The sequence below is a fragment of the Ictidomys tridecemlineatus genome, chromosome 13, assembly GCF_052094955.1.
Source record: "Ictidomys tridecemlineatus isolate mIctTri1 chromosome 13, mIctTri1.hap1, whole genome shotgun sequence".
Taxonomy (NCBI): Eukaryota; Metazoa; Chordata; class Mammalia; order Rodentia; family Sciuridae; genus Ictidomys; species Ictidomys tridecemlineatus.
In genome coordinates, this window is record NC_135489.1 from 13,049,244 (window position 1) to 13,071,188 (window position 21,945).

General features: G+C 36.0%; 1 protein-coding gene across 1 annotated transcript in view; it reads right to left on the minus strand.

The window, feature by feature from the left end:
* The window catches only part of Phlpp1 (PH domain and leucine rich repeat protein phosphatase 1), a 217,155-nt gene that overhangs the window by 72,060 nt on the left and 123,150 nt on the right, over positions 1-21,945 (minus strand). Inside the window, exon 4 of the mRNA XM_005323086.4 lies at positions 15,526-15,692. Within this exon, the coding sequence (XP_005323143.2) occupies positions 15,526-15,692 (167 nt within the window). The remainder of the gene's footprint in view (positions 1-15,525; positions 15,693-21,945) is intronic.

Below are 21,945 nucleotides of genomic sequence, written 5' to 3' on the forward strand. Positions count from 1 at the left end.
GTTCCACTCATATGGTGGGGAACCCAATTCTTAGTCCTCTATGTCACTTTCAGACCCCGCATTTTCTAGTCGTGGGTTCAGTCTCCAAACAATCTCTCCCGTCCCTGCCCTTCCAAGTTTCTGTCCAGATGCATCTCTTCCAGCCAGTCCTGCAAGCAGTTGTATTGGAGGGAGTGAGGTAGAGCCAGGTGGGTTTCCACGACCGCTTGTCCACATGTGTAACCTCTCTCCACATTTGATTTTCTCCTGGTCCCTTAAGCACACTCTATTCATACAGTGTGTATTTACTGGGCCTGTATTTCAGGCTAAAGTTGGGTTTGCTGGGAATCAGCCCCCTCAATTGCTGGCCCGCGGCAACAGCTCCAGAATGGTTCTTTCCTTTGTCGTCTGCACACTGCCTGGAGAGATGATGGCTTTTCCCCCCTGCACACAGATATTGTGCAGCACGTCTTTCAGGTTTGCAGGACAATGTCTTTGGTCTCTAAATGCTCTGTATCCAAACACACCTCAGTCCTTCCAAAAATGAAGGTTCGTTTAGTTTCCTTATTTCTCCACTATGTTCACAGAGGGGCAACTCTGGCTGGTGCTTCTGGCCTGGCTGCAGCAGTGGCTGTGCCACTGGGAATTTCTTCCTTGTTTTATTATATCCAACCTCTGGAATCCCCGATCTGCTTTGAATGTCCAGTTTTAAATTCCAGTAAAGTCCTCCTGTTCCCCCCACCCCCTCACCTACCTTGCTGAGAAGTTGCCTGTCTTCTTTCTTGGTTTCACTCCACAGAGCAGCTAGGAAAGCAACCTCCTCTATTCTGACATCTTGAAAACCTTCTAGTAGTTCAATTTTTAAACATATTCCAAATGTGCTCAAAATGAGGGTCACAAACGATACCAAAGAAGAAATCATACTTGTTTTACTCAATGAGTTCAATGAAGAAAAATCAATATTATTTTCTTGAATTATTATTCACCACACTTTGGTCAATTAAAAAAATTTTCCCTAGGTGAAAGGACTTTGATTTCATACTAATAGCCCCTGTTTAACTTGTGCTTTCCCTGTGGGAAAACATGCTAATACACTTTTGGAAATTATTGGGCTACAGTATTAAGTAAGGAAGGAGCTGCTGGAATGCTGGGATTAAGTCTAGCTCCGGGCTTAGTCCCCAGCTTTGCAATAATTATGAAAAGCAGCATCCTTAATGGCTTAGAGTAGCTCTACCTTAGTGGAGAGTTTCCAGACTGCTTAATAACACTTAGTATATTTGCTTTAAATAAAGAATATTTATTTTTATTTGATAACCAAACAATACATGCTTATTTTAACAAGTCAAAGTATAGAAGCATATAAAGTTAACAGTCTCTCCTACTTCATTCTACATCCTCCTGGCATAACTATTGTCAATAACTTGATAGACATCCTTCCAAAACTTTCCCTTCTTATAAAATACACACCCATATAAACAGGAGACAATGCCTCTTTCTGCTCCCTATTTTTCTGAATGGGATCATACCACACATACTTTTCTTCCACTTATTTTCTCATCCAATGCAAACAAATAATCTATCAGTACATAAAAATCTAATTCAATCTTTTTGACAGCTGCAGAACACACAGAATACAAATATACCATAATTTATTATATTCTTCTATTGACTGACAATAGTGTTCCCAGTTTTTTATTTGTTGCTGTTATAATTCTTCAAGCAACATCCCAGTCATGTATTCACTTTTACGTTGATTTTTCATTTTGCAAGCACCTGAGTATCTGATGCTTCATCTATAATTCTGAAATTGAAAATTTCCTGAAAAATGAAAGATTTTGCTTTGACTCATGTGGTGCAAGAGCTGATCTGAACTGATGTGCATGTTCAGTTGTCACCTCCAGAGATATGAATGCACTTGCCAATGAGGTACTGTCACAAACCCTACTGGAAGTGTTCTATAATATATAGCACATACACTATATTAATTTTATATAACTTAAAAATCTTTGAAGTCTGAAACACAGAGTTCTAGATAATGGATTGTAAACCTGTATTTCTAAAAGTAAAATTGATGAATTTAAGAGAATATATAATTTAAATTTTAATATGAACTTCAAAATTTAAAAAAAAGTTATATAAATTAATATTCTCAATCAGCCATGTGGAGAGGGCCTGTTCCCCAGACTACTTTCACTAGAATTTAGTGTTAGCATCCTTTCAATTGTTGCTAATCTGATAGGCAAAAAATATGGTATCAAGTCACTTCAAGTTATATTTTTCAGTGAAAATGAGCTTCTTCTTGCATGTGTGTGGGAGTGGTATTTGCAAATCTTCTTTGAAATACAAATTCATATCCTTTGCCTGTTTTCTACTGGTCTGTTCATCTTCCACTTATCAGTTTGTAGGTTCTCCCTGAATAATAACTGCCATATATTGTTACATGTTGCAAATATTCCCTCCTAGCCCAATGCTTAGATTTTTCTGCTTTGGTAGTGGCTAACTTTTGTAATACATTCATTTTTAAGTTTATTTGCTCAAATTTAGCAATCTTTTTCTTTATGGAGCTCATTTCTTACCTTGCCTAAAAAAGGTTCTCTTACTCCAAAATGGTAAAACCACATACTCTTTTGTATTTCCTTCTAATACTTATATTTTTAGTAATTTATGTCTTGATTTTAATTCCATCTGAATTTTTTTTTTCATATAATGTTAGGTCCAACTTCTGGTAGGTAATTATGTTATTAGCAACTTTTACTAACTTAATAGATCATCATTTTTATACCCATTCAAATTTTTAAAATTCATATACCAGGGGAATGGAGAACAGCAAAATTTTAGTGTTGTTCAAATAAAAGGACAAAGAGAAACACCTGAATAAAGACAAATTATAGGGCTGGGTTGTCACTCAGTGACAACCTAGAGAGCACTTGCCTAGCATGTATGAACCACTGGGTTCAATCCTCAGCACCACATAATAAATAAATTAATTAAAGGTTTAAGTTTTTAAAATTGTATTTACATTGTTTCTCTTTTCTCCAACAGAATTTATAAAACTAAGTGCATGCTATTCCTCCTAAGAGCCCACCCCTTGAGGTTTTAAGCTGGAAAAGTGCTTTAATGGGCCATCAGTTTCATAAAGGAATGTATTTCTTTTTCTGTTAGAAGGACCAATCTTGGGAAGAGTATTAAAGGAATTTTTTTAACATACGTTAAATACACTTGCTTTTAAGAAACAATGGTTGAGTGAATGAAAGACCATGAATCATCAACTTCCTTTTCTTCCATGTATTCTTCAACTATGACTCCCTTAGAGTGATGCTTTATTGGTTTGTGAACTTAAGGTCTACAGCAATGTTCTAATATTTTTGTCCCCTTTCGGTTATGACAAAGAGCAATTTGCACATGTTATAATAGTTTTATAAGGAAGGATGCAGAAAGAAAGAAAAAATACCTTTGGCTGTGTGGCACTGGCATGAGAAACACTTGCCTGGACCTGCCTCAGCACTCCTAGAAACACTTAACCTTCAGAAGGCATGACTCAACTCCTCTTAGCTCCTGTGCTGTTCTCCACACCCCCAAACTCTATTGCCCCATAAATGAAATCTCATCTCTTCTCAGTTTGGTGCAGTGCTTTTCCTGCCATTTCCTTAAGACTTCTGAAATGAATCCACATGAATTTATGTATGCCCTTCTGTTCCAAGGGCTGAGCAATTTACCAGCCTCACTCCCAGGGGATACCTGCCATCATCTTCTGGGAGGCTCAGCAGTAAACAAATGTATGAGACCAGCTTCTCACTACTGGAGCCAAAATAAACAGAAACCACCTGATCTGAATCTTCATCAACATGAATGACTGTTGGAAGGGAAATAAGCATGAAACCTTCCCATATGACTAGAAAACAAAAATAAGTGCATACATAATTTCCTTGGATAAAAGTTAAAATTTATAGCGACAAAAGGATTCAATCAAAATTTGAACAAAGAATCACTGCAGATGTATGCCAATACCAAAGCTAACATTTCCAAGTGTCGGGAGAAGAGGCAAGTGGTAGCAAAGTGAATGATTTGCAAGTTCTGGACCTTGCATTCTATTCCCAGCACCAAAAATTTCACAAATATGATTTTTCCAAAGTAACATCTAAAGAAACAGAAAACATTCAGTGTTGGCAATAATGACAATGAACATATTGATGTAATGGCAAATTAAAGCATTCCCTAAAGATAGAAATTTAGATTGTAATTAATCTTTTAAAATACTCAGAGGCACTTTCTGGTTACTTTCTATATGTGAGAAAATAGACTAGGTAAGCCCTATGGATACAATAATGAACACGACAGAGCTACTTCCCAAAAGACAGGGGAAGCAGGTGTACAGAGGCAGGCTCCCAGGAACCCAGTAAGTATATAGTAAGTATATAGAAAACCGCTCCAAATCGTAGACAGACAGTATGTGGAAACAGCAGTTACTACATCTATGGTAAACCTGAACTAACTTAATTCCTGAAAATAGAAGGTCTCATGCAGCACAAATTTGACATTTTCTGATTTTTTTATGAATTGGCAACATGAAAATCAAAAGACAAGAAATATGCTAACATGTTACACTTAAACATCCCTCTTATGAGATGATTGCTTATTTATCCATGACTACATTTTTTTTTCATTTTCTCATTAACAGATCTGCCCATCATTAGATTTAATTGACAATACAATTTAATTGCCAATACTGTTCAAGAGATATTTAATTATTAACCACTACCTAGTAGGAAAAATAACATAAAAAAAGATTTCTGTAAAAGGCAGAAAATGGATCACTATTTCTACTTCTCAAAGCAAAGAAGCAAAGATCCACACACAGTACAGTTGGATAAAATCCCAGTCAAGTCATTTGAGGATATATAAAAATGAAAACCAGCAGAGAGCTTCTATATCAAGGCTATCACATTACCAAAGAAATGAGAAAGTGAGCACAAGCAAAAGCCAGAGAGAATAACGATGTCATGAAAGCATGCTTAGACATGAGTAGTTAAGCTCCCATCACAACAGAGCCAGGCATATCTCACAGTGAAACAAAAAAATCCAACATCCACAAGTTTACTAGGTATAATGAAATTCTGGTGCTGGGATTGAACCATTCATTCACTGAACATTTACTGAGTTCTTACAAAGGAGTCTGAAGTGTACCAAAGTGAACTACTGAGAAAAACGCAGAAGATAAAAACTTAGTGTGAGAAAAGAATATCTCTGTTTACGGGATAGAAAACTCATTTTTAGTGGAAGAGACAAGGACAAGAAGAATTCAACAGGCAACTCAAAGAAGGAATATTTTAAAGAGAATAGTGTGTTTTGACTGTCCTTAAAGCCCAATCACAGGGCACCTCAAAATGAAACACTGGTATTAACCTGAAAAAAAAATTCTGAACTAAGTGGAATGATCCATCCCAGCACACATAGTTTGTATATCATGTAAATAACACCTCCCCTCCTCTGTTGTAACATATCCATATAGTATGTTGAAAGTATATGCATTCTGATAGAAAGTTTAAAATTGGGGGAAAACTTTATTATTTGTAAAGTTAGACTTTCCCTAAAGACTTCTTCTTAATTATTAAATCCAGAAAACACCAGAAAGGGAGAGTTGGGTGTGCCCTGCTTTCAGAGGCCACTTTCAATATCTTGCCAGCTCTAGTGTCATCATCCTAACCCACCCAGAGGAAATAACACCAGGCATGTGACTCCTCCCATTCAAAGCTCCATTACTTGGAACTTGGTGAGTGACTTCAAAATTATATTTACTGAGGGAAAAATAGAAACTTTCATGGGTATTAATTTTATACAAATTACACTGTGTGTGTTATCCGAATGAGCTCAAGTTTGACACAAGGCAGAAGAGAATGAGACAGAGAAGAATGTTACTGGTCCAGAAGTGTTCTCACAGTGGTTACCAAAAAATTATTTCAGAAGCCATCAGTAATGATGTTAATCATGCTTGGAGTCCCAAGTTATGATGATACCTTAACACTGACAACCACAAAATAAGCATCTATAGGCCTCTTACATCATGTTCATCACTGTCCTTAGGAGCTACGCAGAGTGAAAAGATGATTACCACTCAGAAGAGCAAATATCTACAAATGCTGTGCTTAGCTTTACACTCTTAAAGAGTTAGGCTAAAGCTAGAGACCATGGCAAAGAGCTCAACTAAATCCAAAAATGAATGGAACTAGGGCAACACAATAACCAAAGTAGAATCAAGCCAAGGCTTTTAAAAAAGACATCATCTTCCCTTCTTATTTTTTTTTTAGTGGGAAAAAAAATCATCTTAAATGATTTCAAGAAGTCAATAGGGCAAAGTGTAATTTAATTCAGCTTGGCTGATAGATACATCTTTTATTTCCCCTTGAGCTCTTCTTCAAAATGTGCTGTACGAGGGAAGAAGAAAATAGGCCATTATTGCCAAAAATGAGGTCGGCAGCATTAGCTGAGGAGAAGACCAAAGGCTACACGATCTCAGAGCCCCAGAACCATGTGAAGGCTTTCCTTTGATCAAATGCTCAGGGAAGGAAAGTGGGAATCCTGTGAAATGGAAAGCTTCCCAAGAGGATCAAAATTCCATCTGAAAAGCAGTAATAGGACTTGCAGTAATAGGAATAGTTAACTGAAAAAAGAAAATTCCATACATTCTATGAAATTCTTTAAACATTTGGCAAGTCTCACCAAAGCCCAATAGTATAAATTCCTTCTCCAGGTTCTTTCTGAGCAGCACTTGTGCTAAGTATTTTTTGTTTCTTTTACATGAACTAAATATTTAGCTTTTTATTTCAGCAGTGAGCAGCTCATACACTTTTAATTTTTAAAAGAAAATTTTTGTTGGTTTATTTGTTTGAAAGTATTTTCAAAGAAGCTGAAATTATTCTAAGTACTATAGTCTATATCTGGCAAATAACCTAAAAGATATTTTAGCATGCCTCTCCTCACTCCACTATGCTACTGAATTTTTACTATTTCCAGTAAAGAGTTCTCAGAAACTACTGATAAAAACAACAACTAAAATCTCTCTTTCCACATAAATCTGAAAATGTGAACTTTTGGTAAGGATATATAATTAGCATTAATAACTTTCTATCTCTGGAATGCCAAGATCCCCAAAAGAACAGAATAGGAAATAGGTCATTTGTTTTTCCACTCTACGGGGACTAAAATGTAGGAATTTGAGCCTTCTAAGAAGAAAGGTACTTGATAAATGCCAGGCATAATTATGAGTTTCTCATTGCTCATTTCTCCATAACTTTCATTCTAATACACCCACATTCTTGCACACCCAAATTCAATTTCATTCCATCTCTCCCACTGTTCTCCAGTTTGAAAAAGTTCACCTCTCCATCTCTCCTACTCTTTTCAGCTAAAACCAATTTGACATCTAGTCAGAGCTGAAATCACTTCTTTCCTTCAAATCTTTAATTCACATCCTCCTTGACCCAAGGTAATCTCTTATTTTTAAAGTGACATCGTATTCATTTATACTGCAGACTCTAAGACACAATTTACACACTCCTAACTTCATTGAAATTGAACTCTAAATGCCAGATATTGTTATGTGATTGATCAACAATCATCCTAAATGACCACTGTCCCCTTAAAATAGTCACTGGAATGCTTCATATACCTTCCATTGCTCAAGGCATTTTGGAAATTTTCTTTTGATAGTTTTGTGAACACATTCCTTCAATTATCCTTGATGATGGGAAAATCAATCCAATTAAACACACACACACCTCCATCCCTGGGCTAACTGTGGAGTGGGAAGAGGGAATACAAGCATAAGAAATTCCATCCTACTCTCAAGAAATGTATCAATAAACAGCAATTTTAGAAATTTTCAGATATTTATCATAAAAGGCAAAACCAAAAAGTCATTAAGTATAAAGAATGCTAGGGCTGGGGTTGTGGCTCAGAGCGTTCACCTAGCATGTGCAAGGTGCTGGGTTCAATCCTCAGCACCACATAAAAATAAACAAATTAAATAAACATATTGTGCTCAACTATAACTAAAAAAAGAAAGCTAACTGTCCAGAAGAGGAAAGGTCACAAGGAATAGGGAGACAACCAAAGTTTCAAGATGTTTCTTGCCAATATGCTTTGAAGGGCAGGTAAGACTCAGTGGGTTGGGCCTGTGTAGGGCAAGTGGTTAGGAGTCCGCAATGGCACATTCTTGTAAGAGGAGTGGCAAGAGAATGTGTGGTGTTTCTAGAGAATGGTGAGCAGACCCAAAGATTTTTTTCCTTGAGAAAGTCCAATACCATACTGTCCATTTAAAACCTAATATCTCCTTTTCTAACTTGTCATCCTTTGTCACAAATCTTTTCCATGTAATATTTTCTCAATCGTCTTATTGTGCACATTGTCTTCTCATTGTAACTTCAACCAAAGAGAAAAATAATGATAAGTGGTCAGTCTCACTTCTTCCTACAAGTTGGTACAAATACCTCTTGCAAAGAAGGGGAGTATACTTAAGACATAATTGAATGAATAATTAATGACAGTCCCCACCACCATTCACTTATCTGTTCATTCATACATGGCATATACATTTAATGGTCTACCTAGCAATAGTACTGACTTCCAAAGGAAACCAGATTCCTGCCCTCCTGGAGTTCAAACCAAAGAAAACAAGATAAACAGATAAAACAGCTAACTAAGAAGAGCAATAGAGTCAACTCTTATGTTGTCTAAACTGAAAGTCACTAAGGCAAAATCAAATGTAACATCAAATGTTTAAAAGTTAAAGCAATATTGCTATTCCTATGCATTCTAGCCTCTGTACAACAAAGGGCTCTTTTTAAATTATTACATAGAATTCTGTAAAACTGTTACAGGACATTACTAATAAACAATAACAAATTCAGTATTCAAAGGAGAAAGTTTTAAAATGCTGATGATACCTCTGTCGCTTTGGCGGGGGAGGGGTTCAGTGTCATTTATGGTAAACAATCACATTAATAATTCAAACACAATTTTCTAAGCCATTCAAAATACCAACTTCTGGGCTGGGGTTTTGGCTCAGCAATAGAGCACTTGCCTAGCACATGCAAGGTTCTGGGTTCCATCCTCAGCACCACATAAAAATAAACACATAAAGGTATTGTGTCCAACTACAACTAAAAAATAAATATAAAATAAATAAATACCAATTTCTACTGAAATTAAAGTTAGTATTCTCTCTAAAAATAATTCCACTCTAGATGTACTACTTTGTACCAATTTACCTATAAATCCCAAGAATGGAAAAGCAGATTCACTTCCCTAATTACTGGGTGGAAGAGACAACTAGCACCCATTAAAACCAAGTAAATATTGTAATAATTTCTATTTATGAAGTAGTTATTTTATAATTTGTTCTTATTTCCCACATACAAAATTAAGCAATTTAAGTGTATTTCAATGATCACCAATTTGTTTAAGTGTTTACTAAAGCATGGGCTTCTCTCTAAAAGTGGCAGGTAGAAGTGACTAGTAGGTTAAAATATTCTGAGATAAAGACATTTAACTTCAACTTAAGTGATAAATTTTTCAAGTATTAAGCTACCAAAAACAGGTACAACCAAATGAGTATCAGACTTAAAATCAATGATTTTGGGTTTATCTTTTGTACTGCTCTTTCTAAATTTTGTAGGACATCATGACCAAAGATCCCCTGACCTATCATCCCCAAAAAGTGCCTCTTTGGCATAAGAATTATTCCGAGCTAAAGAAAAACAGCAGATGTAAGAAGAGTGCTTTGACTTCCCCTTTCCTTTCTAAAAGAAAGAAAACTCCCACGAATAAGATATCCCCTCCTCTACCAGGAGAAAAGAAACATCACCAGAGACAGGGAATCAAGCCTGAGAACAACACACTTTATTAAAAGAACTGCTACCTCCCTTTGGCCTCCCCATATATTTTTCATAATTGCCTCTCTTTGTTCAATCCAGTGTATATGCACTTAGGTCTTGCCATTTCTTTAGGTATCATTTCCCTATGGGGGCTCTCATAGATGTAAAAATATGGATAGTTTTTCTTCTGTTTATTGGCTTTAAGTCAATTTAATTCTCAGGCCCAGATAGAGATACCTATAGGATACAGGTAAAGTTTTCCTTCCCCAGCACTCACAAATGCTAGCTCCTACAAATGATCCTACCTATAAAACATTAATAAATTATTTAGAAACTGAAAACTTAAAAGTAAAATTTATAGTGTGATAAAAAGTTTGAACACTAGTAAAATTTAGTACAAGTAAATAAATAAATGATCAAAAGCAATAAATGTAAAAGAACTAAAGACAGGTCTCAAAATTTAAAAAAAGGTTTGGGATATTAGTGGTAGATTGCTTGTATAGGATGCCCAAAGCCTTAGGTTTTATCCCCAGTATCCATCTTGCCAAAAAAGCTAAAACTTTTCAATACAGTAAAATGTTTAAGCATCAATATAAAATGCAGCACAAATAAGTTGAAGTCCTCAAATTCAAACCAGCAAAAAAAAACTGTCCACTTGATTGACTCTATCCAAACATATATGTCATTAAACTTAAAAACAATCTTGTATTAAGACTATCTGGATCATCTAAATGGAGATACAGTTGCCATATAAGTGAAGTACTATTTACTAATAAAACAGATGTAAATACTACATTATAGTTATTAGTGATATATATAATCAGGAAAAAAGCCATTAAAACCACCAAAAATTACTCTGATGTTTGCCTCTCTCTATATTTTGAACACTGACTTGAAGAGTTCCAATGCCAATAAAGGAAAAACAAATAGTGGTAGTTCCAAGAACAACGTTTTCCCTCTAAAACTGCTGACCCGTGTGTGTCCATCAGCATGCCATCTTTCCAGATTTAGAATGCTCGTGCAAATACTGAGTTGAAAGTTCTGTCAAAATAGATCACTTGTTTAAGGTGAAAATTTGCAGTAAGAAGAAAAATTAAGGGACTATGTGCTTAAGATAAAAAGTTGCAGAATTCCTATCTTTCATAACTGCATTGTACTTAGCATTTCTCTCTGGAAATCTACTCTCTGATACTAATTCTTCTCTCTGATACTAATTTAAAAATTCATTCCTTGAGACTTAGGTGAAAACATAAAATTAAATTACACTTTGGTAGCTGAAACACACACTAGGGATTTATTAGCCTAAGTTCCCTACTCATGTATATATAAATAAGTAATTAAACATATGGCATATCTCAAAATCACCACACTAACTGTATGAACATTAAAAAAGGTACATTAATGATTTTTCAATTATAAGTTCCTTAAATATATCTTGTAATTTTAATTCCTAGCATTAAATATATGCATTGTGTGTACATGTGTGTAGTATGTATCATATACTTACTACTTTGAAAATATCAACAAAAATATCAATAAAATCTTTCTTAAACAATGGGAATGAAAGACAAGCACCTTATAGAAATATGTGGTGAAAAAGAGGTTAATCTAAAAGCCTAGTTTTTTGGGGTTTTTTTCTGAAAGGCTACACAATAGCAGCTCTACCAGTTCTTTAGACCCTATATACCAAGCCCTCTAAGCCAACCTCCCTTTGCTTAAAACAATAGAAAGGACAAAACAAGACACTCTTGTTGCAGTGTAACACTTAAAAACCTTTCTACCTTTAACAAATTAAAGTCGTGCTTTATATAACACACTATCTAGTACAAGCAGACAGTACATTGATTACAATGATGGTTTGCTTTTTAAAAAGCAATGAAATACACAAGCACATATTGTGTGATCCATTTATACCAAGTCAGAAGCTGGAAGAGTGAACACCTTGGGATACAGGCACAAGGAAGGTTTCTGGGGTGCTGGTAATACTTTTGGTTGTGGACTGGTCACATGGAGGTGTGCATGTGTTAGAAATCTGCCAAGCTGTATACTCCTCTAAGTGACTTTTCTGGTTTTGTTATATTTCAACAGAAAGATTTTCAAAAGGCTATATAAGAAGGAGTTTACAAACTTCAGATTCTCTCCCCAGTTCCAGCAGGAGGATTTATTCCATGAAATAAAATGAATCAGAGAGAAAAAAAAAGTCCCTGGTTCAGAGACATAAGGCACAGTAAAGAGTCGGGAGGAGTGTTCTGGAAACAGGAAGATTTAAAAAAATCCACACACTAAACCTTGAGATTCCAGCTCTTTCTTACTCAGTTTCATGAATCTTGCTAAATATCACCCAGGCCAAAGACCAAAGGATTCCTTTCAAGTAAAACCAACACACCCTAAAGAAAAGATTCACAAATTTGACTTTGCTATGTAGCAGGCAAAAACAACAAGTTCCTACATAGGCTCCAGAATAGATGCTGTCTCCAAGAAAAAAGGTATGGATAAGAATGCTAGAGCTCCATCAGAAGGAAAAATACTAGAGAGAAAGTATGCAAGTGAACTCTGAAACCAGCACAAGAAGAAATGTAAACACTGCATGTAAGGACCTCACTGTGAATAACTGATCCATGTTCTTTATAATAGAAAAAATAAAAATCAATACCTGCACATTGAGATGATAAGGAAAGGAGAAGTTTGTACATAGGACAGAGAGGGTATGACACAATGTAAAAGAACTAATCTTTATCTTCTTAGTAACAAGTGAACATACAATGTCCAACTAAAAACAAAACATAGCAACATACATGTAATATTTGGAAAAATTAAGGGAAAGAGCCAAACGACTCAAAAGCAGCTGCCTAGGAAGCAAGACTTGAGTGGAGGGATGCACTGGAGCTTCAGACAATTATTTTTATTATAAAAACCTTGTTGTTTATTAAGATTTTTTAAAATCTATGTTACATTACTTCGATGGGGAAAAAAAGCATAAACTTCTCAAAATACAGAATAAAACCAAGAAATGAACAAAATTGTAGACAAGAAAAACAGTGGCTGAACTGCAGTGGGGAAATAACTGTAAAACAGTTATTCTCAAAGAATTGCCAAAGTCCAGGTGACAGCTGGGAAGGAATGTTATTATGGCAATGGGAGAAAAGGTACGTATGGCAGAGAACGGGGAGTAGAAAACAAAAGGGGAGAAGTTTAAAAGATACAGACACAGAATTACAGATGAAGCGGACAGGTTCAATGTTATAGAGTTACTTTTTTTTAATATTTTTTTTTTAGTTGTAGTCACAATACCTTTATTTTATTTATTTTTATGTGGTGCTGAAGATCGAACCCAGCTCTTGCACTGCTAGGCACGCGCTCTACCACTGAGCCACAATCCCAGCCCCTATAGAGTTACTTTTACCAAAAGATTATAGATATAGGGAATCAATTAGGTGACTGAAAGAATTAAGAGGCAAAACAGGACTTGAACCTTCCTGAAGCCAGGTTAATACCCAAAATATCTTTCCACTGGAAAGATAATACTTATTCTTTGAGGGCACCATATTCCTCACACATAAAGTTAAAACCTCTTCAAATCATTTTCTAATCCCAGCTTTCTATTTCCTTTCCAAGAGACAACCACTAACCTGAATTTGCCATTTAACATCCCTTCCTAATAAAGCCTCATCCCTGAAAAGGGAACATCAGTTTGGATGAATTCTAATGCCCCTTTTCTGCTTTAAGACAACAGGATCCTGTGGTATGATGAAAAGTTCCTAATGTTCTGTAATAGAAAGTGGCAAAGTCCATACTTCTGAGAAATATACAAAACTACCTCAAAATAATTTTAAACTTTAAAATTGACTAATGATGCACCCCCTTCAGCAAGAAAATTATTAATTTTATTGTAGAAGTGCCAGTACCAATATCAATATCAATATATAAGACATAGAAAAATCTAAGATAAAGAATTCTGTTACAGTTTGATTTCATAGTCCCATCGGCTACAGGAACAATAAGGAATTGCTTGAGCACAATATCCTTACTGGAGTCTTTACTGCCTATGTAATTAATTCACTGCAGTATCAAATGGCCCCAGGTGTCAGTGTATTCAACATGACAATCACTGTAAAAAATCCCTTTAAAATTTTTGTAATGCCACTTGTACTTAAGAATGTTCTTGAAAATGCAGGGAAGTTATTTTTATCACATATTAATTTTCAAGTATATCTTTTTAATTTTCTGGGTCATAAAATTATTAGTATTTGTAAAGCATTTCTGGTAAATACCAAAATATGACAGTTATCTCAAGGAAAACACCTATGTGATAAGTTGGGAGCCAAACTAGTAACCACCTTCATGGAATATCGTTTCTACTTGAAAGAATAACTGGCAAACCATCATTATTTATACTTGGATATTTGGCAGATATTTTCTCAAAAGTGAAGTGAGACAACTCCTTCAGAAAAAAAATACCGACAGTGTTTGTTGTCAATGACAGCCTTCAAGCCTTCAATTTAAAATTTTGGAAAAGATGTTTTTTGCAGGAAGTTTGACAAATTCCCAATACTTATATAGACTTTTCTGATTAGATCAGTCATGATATTTTTTAAAAAGTGGCTTCTTGAAATTGCATAATTAAATTCGTTAACATTTGGAACATCTGTATTATACAATGAACCAGTATTTTCCAAATGACTAATACTTAATGCAAGGAAATGATGCATGAGTAAAATTCAATCAAAATGCAAAACACCCAAGTGGATCTTAAAGAATTGAACAAATTGATGGAATTTTAGATTCTATATTGAACCTAACAGTTAAGAAATGAGCACCTGTCAAATTTTGGTATGGAATCAAATAAGAATACAATTACCTGAAAAGATAATTAAAATACTATATTTTCCAAATTTATACAAAGTTCTATAATAAACAATTATTAGATCACTTTTTCTGGATGTTAGAAACCACAGACACATCGAAATGGTTAATTACTATAGTTTAATCTCTAATCCTATCACTTAAAAACAAATGAACTATCCATTATTTATTTAAAAGACTTGTATTCTTTTGCAGCTATAGTCTCAGCTATTTGCAACAAACATGTAAGTATTAGGGTTTAATTTACCACAGAATCAATATTGACCACTGCTCCAAAAAGAAAAGGAAATGAATATGTTAAGTTCTTAGATCTGTTTTAGAGTCGTGCAAATAAGTCCTTTCTCTCTAGTTACAAAGGAGCAGATTCTATTTATTTAACATGTGTGACTCTTGAAATCTATACACTAATACCTAGAAGATAGTGTTAATAAATTTAAAACATGGTTCTTAAATTTCTAAAATAACGTCTTTTCGTGGAAAAAAAAACTAATCATCTATAAATTTTGAAAGAGTTTAAGCTGAACAAATTCCTGAAGTTAGAAGAAACACACTAAAGGCTGCTGACTGGTTTAAGGAATAAAGATAATTTTTTTAAAAAGTTGTTCTTATATAAATCTATCCCATTAATTCTAAGGGAGGAACCTTGGGAAAATGTTTAGAATGAGAATTAGTAAAGAATGTCCTCAGTAGTCAAAGTGTCCATTACCTTGTCCTTTAAAAGAGGAAGTTTATGCACTATAGATTTTTAGTCAGAATATTCAAGAAAAAAACACCAGCAGCTCTTTCCTAGCCCAGATCTGTGAAGACTCACCTTTGCAGTTCACTGAGTCCCCTAGCAGTTGGGAGGCTGGGGCTTTGCCTTAGGAAGTTTTGTTTTAAATTGAGATGAGTGAGGTCTTGGCTGTAGAAGAGGTTGGCAGGCAGATGTTCCAGACTACAACATGAGAGGTCTACTGAGCTGATGCGCTGGGATGCAACCTAGAAGAAGATAAAATATAATTTAATATCAATACTATCCATTTATCCTGTGACTACTTCTATGGACATAAATAGATCACCCTACATGCAGAGAACCACTGCACAAGTGACACTATTAGTTCAATAATCCAAACCAATAGTATTCACTTAGCATGGAAGTGAACCAAGTTCTATAAAAGCAGAAAACAGTGTATTTGCTGGAAGGTGCTTACAGTAACCTAGCACAGGCATAGCTAGCATAGGCACAGGTTTCAAGGAGCACAGATTACCCTATTAGGCTTAGTAATTTCATTATCTCCTCCAAAATAGGAATATTGTTCCTGAAAATATCCAAAATAAAGATAATTCAGAGCAAGCAGATACAAAAGTTTACAAATATGGAGTTGGGTGACAGACACTAATAAATCTGAACTTTAGAAAGTCCTTACATACACTGATTTAAAACAGTACAATTTAAAAAAAAAAAGCAGTATCAATGGTTTTGTATGCATCTTAATAATAATATATTGTATCACATATAATTAGATTCCATCACCTACCTGCTACTAAATTCTCAGGTTTTTGTGCTACAAAGTCAGCGTGATGCTTATAAATTCACTGTGCTTTGCTTCATGTAGGTATTCTATGTAAAACTTATGTATGTCTAAATGTTTACATCTTCCTAGTTAATGACTCCTACCACAGCCAGGATGCCAAGACTACTATAGACCAACTTGCATGCTATAGACAGAAAGTGCACTGGGTAACCTACATTTCTTAAATGTTTTCTCAAATGTTCTGAGCAATACAATCCCAGGTTTCATTAAAACACATTATTTCAACCCATTTCCACACATCATGGCCCTTTCTCTCTTCACAAGCCATGAGAATATAGCTCTAAGCCTTTATTTGACTGTCCCTCTTTATCTCTGGCAAAAATTTAATTCAGAAATTTCACTCCTTATCTGTGATCAACTCAGTGTCCTTTTCTGTTACCAAATTCTAGGTTTCTTTTTCCTAATCACAGAGGAAGTAGAACATAGTACTGAGGTGTGTGGCTCTGGGCTTAGAGTGTGTGGATTCACATCCCAGCACCATCTGTGAGCTGAGCTAAGGTGAGTAGATCACTGATCTCTCTGAACTCCAGTTTTCTTGTCTGTATAACATGGATAAAGATGGTTTCTAGTTCTACTTGCCTGTCACAGAAAAAACATTCAATATATTACTACTACTACTATTAAAAATAGAATCATTCCCATTTTATATCCATTAGAATTCAAGTTTTTCAGCTACTAAAAATGCTTTCAGATGTAAATTTACATAAAATATACTCTGCTGATGATTTGAGGCCAAAAAGAAATTATTGTGAACACATGAAAGCTAAAAGATACGCTGAACAGGCCTATGCAGGGCTCATCTCAAATGATTTTAGAAAGATGGTCTAAATTTGTATTTTAGCAATTTATTTCCTTTTTTCTTGAATTTTCACCATTAAATAAGAAATCCCAAACAGATCAAATCACTCACATAAACCAAAAGATATGAAAAGAACCAGAATTTTAATGGACCTAAAAGGCAGATGCAAAAGCACCAGAGCCAGAGAGAATTCCTGAGCAAGAAATGTACAGGGACCTGTGAATAGGAAATGGGGCTGAAAGTTCTAATCGGTAGAGTCATTCATTCAAAAAATACATGGTGAGCATCTAAAGGTGTGCCAGTTCTTGTATTTCCTGAGGTACATAATAAAACAAGACAATCTCTACCCTGAACGATTGATTACACATCAAGAAGAGAGGGCAATTAAGATATCACATGGTAACTCTCAAAATAATGGAAACTGCAGGAGCACAGAATATAATCTGAGAGTCCAGGTAGCTTCCCTGAGCATATCACGTCCAAGCCTACCTTGAAGTTCAGGTACAAAACTGAGTTTTTGTATGCTTCAAATCCTTTCTCTGCTTTTTCCTCTAATGATGCACACAAATGAGATCCTGGGGGGAGCTGCAAGTATCTTGACCCTCTAGTTATAGGGAAGGCGCTGAGTTTGAGTAACTCCACTGCCCCATCTGCTGAAGCCACTGACTAATCAAATAGGTGTTGACAAGGGACTCAAGCCAGGCTAGTTAGAGGTCTTCGCTGGGATTTATATATTCTGAAGCCAGAACATATAAATCTACTACATAGAGCCACAGTAGAATGAATGGACTGAATCTGTGTGCATTAACCTGAATTGATTTTTAAAAAGACATGAATTAACAAAAGAACAAGTTACAACATGCTACATATACTGTAATACCATTTCTGAAAAAACATTTTAATACATGGGGCTGGGGATATAGCTCAGTTGGTAGTGTGCTTGCCTTGCACACACAAGGCCCTGGATACAAAAAAAAAAAGAAAAAAGATAAAGAAAACATTTTAATACACAACTCCATATATTATTCAAGAATAGCGAAGCTATGACCATTATTTGGTCATACACCAAATAAATGACAGCTTCTAAGAAGAAAGGCAGAGGAAAATGGAAAACAGGAGATTTCAAGTTTATCTCTAGTGCTTACTTCCTTTATCAGAGGGGCAAAAGAAGATGCGAAGCAACTACACTGAGATACTAACAACTTGGGAGGGTAGCACATGGAAACTATAATATCATCTTTTGTACTCTTCTGTATGAGTATTTAATTGCGGGGTGAGGGGATGAGATCAGTCTTCTGACTTTCCTTCCCCTATGTTTCAGTTTCTACTGTGTGGTACACCTGGAAATTTCTTCCTTCTAATAACCAAAGCACCCCTTAGCCTTTTGTAGTGGGCACATGATGGCCCCCAAAATATATATCCACATTCTAATCCCTGGAATCTGAATATTATCTTACATGCAAAAGAGTAAATTTACCTCATATGCCAAAATATGTGATTAAGTGAAGGATCTGGAGAGGAGGGTGATTAACCGATTATCCAGGTGAGCCCTAAATACAAATCCATGTGTCCTCATATACCAGAGAGGAAAGGGGTTTGAGATAGAAGAGAAAAAGGTGACGTGACCACAAAAGCAGAAATGTGAATGATGTGGCTAGAAACCAGGACACTTGGAGCCACCAGAAGCTGGAAAAAGACTCCCTGTGAGCTTTTAGAGGGAGCAAGGCCCTAAGACATCTTAATTTTGAACTTCTGGCCTCTAGACCTATAAGAGAATAAATTTTCGTTCTTTTATGTCAGCAGGATTTTGTTAACTTGTTTAAGCACTTACAGGAAACTAATACAATCCTCCTTTAATTTTCATTTCCATGTTCTCCTGTTTACTGAATACCTACCATGTACCAATTATCATTGTAGGTAGGCTCTTAACACAGTTCAGTAAACAAAATGAAGGTCCCTATCCCCATTAAACTCACTTCACAAACAAATGTGTTAAAAACTGGTAAGTACTGGGGGTGGGAGGGCGGGTGATAGCACAGAAAAGGAGATCAGGGTTGTTGGGAGAATGGTGGACTATCATTTAAATAGGCTGGTCAGGGTGATCCCTACTGAAAGGGCCACTTTTCAGACAGGAGGAGGTAGTTTAAAAATTTATTTAGAATAATATTCCAGGAAGAGGAAGGAGGCAGAATAAGGGTCTTAAAATAGGAGTGGTTCTCGAATATTCAAAGAATGTGAGCAATGACTGACAATGAGGTTCAACAAGTAAAGGGGAGAGGCCAACAGCAAATCTTGTGGTGCCCTTTAGGCCACTGTTATGATTCTTATAATGTGAGCAAAAGAGGAAACAGGGAAAGGTTCTGAAAGTGTGACATGATCACCAACGTACTATGCAACTCCCTTATTTTTTCATCTGTGTCTACACCACACGCTCCCTAAGGGCAAGGATTTTTCTGTTTTGTTCACTAAGAAAAGCCCAAGCTTAGTCCTTGGTGAGACCCTCAGGATACACTGCTGGAAAAAGAGCCAGTGGACTACTTCACAACAACTCCTTCCTTTCTTACCAGTTTTCCTCTGACTTATCTACAACACTCTTTCACCAGGAGACTACTCTGCAGATAACTTCTATTTCAGCTGAAGCATCCCTAAATACGCCCTTTGGATACCTAAGAGAAAATGATTAAAAGTCAAGTTGTATTTGCTCCTTTCCTCATTCTATACTGTAAGCTGTTTCTGCTGGAACAGGGGGCGGAAGCTCCATCAATAAGGCTACAACCACCTAGAGTGATCTTGTGGGAACCACAGAAGAAGTAGTAAAATCTAAAACATAAAACATAAATAATAACATAAATTCAATTTATCATGATGTTCTGGGGCAGAGCTGCCAAGGTGACCACGGAGGCTACCACAAGCTGTGATTCTGCCAGCCCCATTCTCTAAAGCCAGGGCAGGAGATGTAAATGCTTCTAGACCAACCTGGGTACATCAGGTCTCTACTATAAAGAAAGAAAAGCACTCTTGCTGGAAGGTTTGCTCCATTCCCAAATGAAAACACTACCAGCTGGGTTTGCCAAAGAAGCTGTGGCCCTCCTACACCACAGCTATCCACACCACAGCTATTAAAACTAAGATCCTTCTCAAAATAAGGTAGACTTACATAAATAATAAATATTAGTAAGAAAGCCACCTGGATACACCTCATCAGAGCCAGCAGCCTTTATCAACCTAGCTTTTTTTTTTTCCAAGTAGTAGTAACAACAGTAACATTTCAACATTCAGAAAGTGCTTCCCTTGTGACAAGCTTTCTTCCAAGAGCTAAAGACCTATTTCATTTAATTTTCATAACTGTTCAGCATAATGAGAACTTTTCCTATCTCAGAGATGAAGGTTAAACTGAGTCAGAATGAGTGAGCCTAAGGCCATGTGACTAAAGTGGCAGCAGAACTAGAGTGTGAACAAGAGCTTGAACTGTCAACTCCACACCATCAGGTCAGGGCCTAGAATGCAAATCAGATCTCACTGGAAGGGGGATCCTCTAACTCTCATACACAATAATATGACTAGAGCAAGGAAAAGCAGACCCCAGGAGAAGCTTAAGCCTTAGGAATAAAGACAAGGTAGTGACAATGAGTCCTCCTAGAGAGAAGCAAAAGGGACCATCTGCTGACCAAACACAATTTCCCAAAAATGTAAAGGCTCATTGGGGCCATCATTCCTTGAGATCATGGACTTACTTGTCCAATTGGGCCACAGCAATGCCCTCAATCAGTGAACACCTAAACAAACTTTGAAAGATTTAAAGTGCAAAGAGCTACAAAACTTTGGAAATAAAGTTAAAGAATCTGACAAATGTGGGAATGCCTCAAATCTCTATTGAGGAAAAGGACTTTTAAAGGACCTCACACCAGAATATAAAATCTTTTTGGCGGGTTAGGGATATAGCTCTGTGATACATTGCTTGCTTGCATGAGGTCCTGGGTTCAACCCCCAGTATTGTGGGTAGTGGGGGGATGCTCTGGCAAAAGCTATTGTATTTTTATTACATCCACAAACATCAAGACAGTGGAAGACACAAAGTTGAGGCCTGAGGATGGACTTAACAAGATGAAAGACGTGTAGAGACAGTTCTAGTACTTACTAGGTATGCAGCTTTGAATAAGTCACTTCATCTAGCTGTCCTTCAGTTTCCTCATCTCTTAAGTAGAATAAAGAATACATGCCTGGTCAGCTCAACACTACATTAAAAATAACTTTTCCCATTTTAAGAAATAAGGAGGGGCAGGGATTGTGGCTCAGTGGTAGAGCACTTGCCTAGCACGAGGCACTGGGTTCAATCCTCAGCACCACATAAATGTAAAATAAAGATATTGTGTCCACCTAAAACTAAAAAATAAATATTAAAAAAAAAGAAATAAGGAGAAGCTTGTAAGCCAAGTATCCCTAAACTAATATCTACAACTACAAGGAATACAAATCTGTAACGACAAGGGCTGGAGATATAGCTCAGATGGTAGAGTGCTTGCCTCACATGCACAAAGCCCTGGGTTCAATCCCCAGCACCACAAAAAATAAACAAACAAACAAATCTATAAAAAAAATAAACAAAAATACTATAGCATACTGTCCACTGTTATTGCTATCTTGAGCAGTTAATACAGATAAAGCACAATCAAAGACCATCATGAACTACATATGAATATATTCAAGTGTTAGATCAGTTCAAGGTAACTATGACTTGGGAAATTAGTTCTACTCTATATTAACAATAACAATAAAAAATTTAAAGCCAATAATTTAGTCAATTAAATGAGACTTTCCCTTCATGAACCTACATGCTTTAGGAGATATATCAACATGA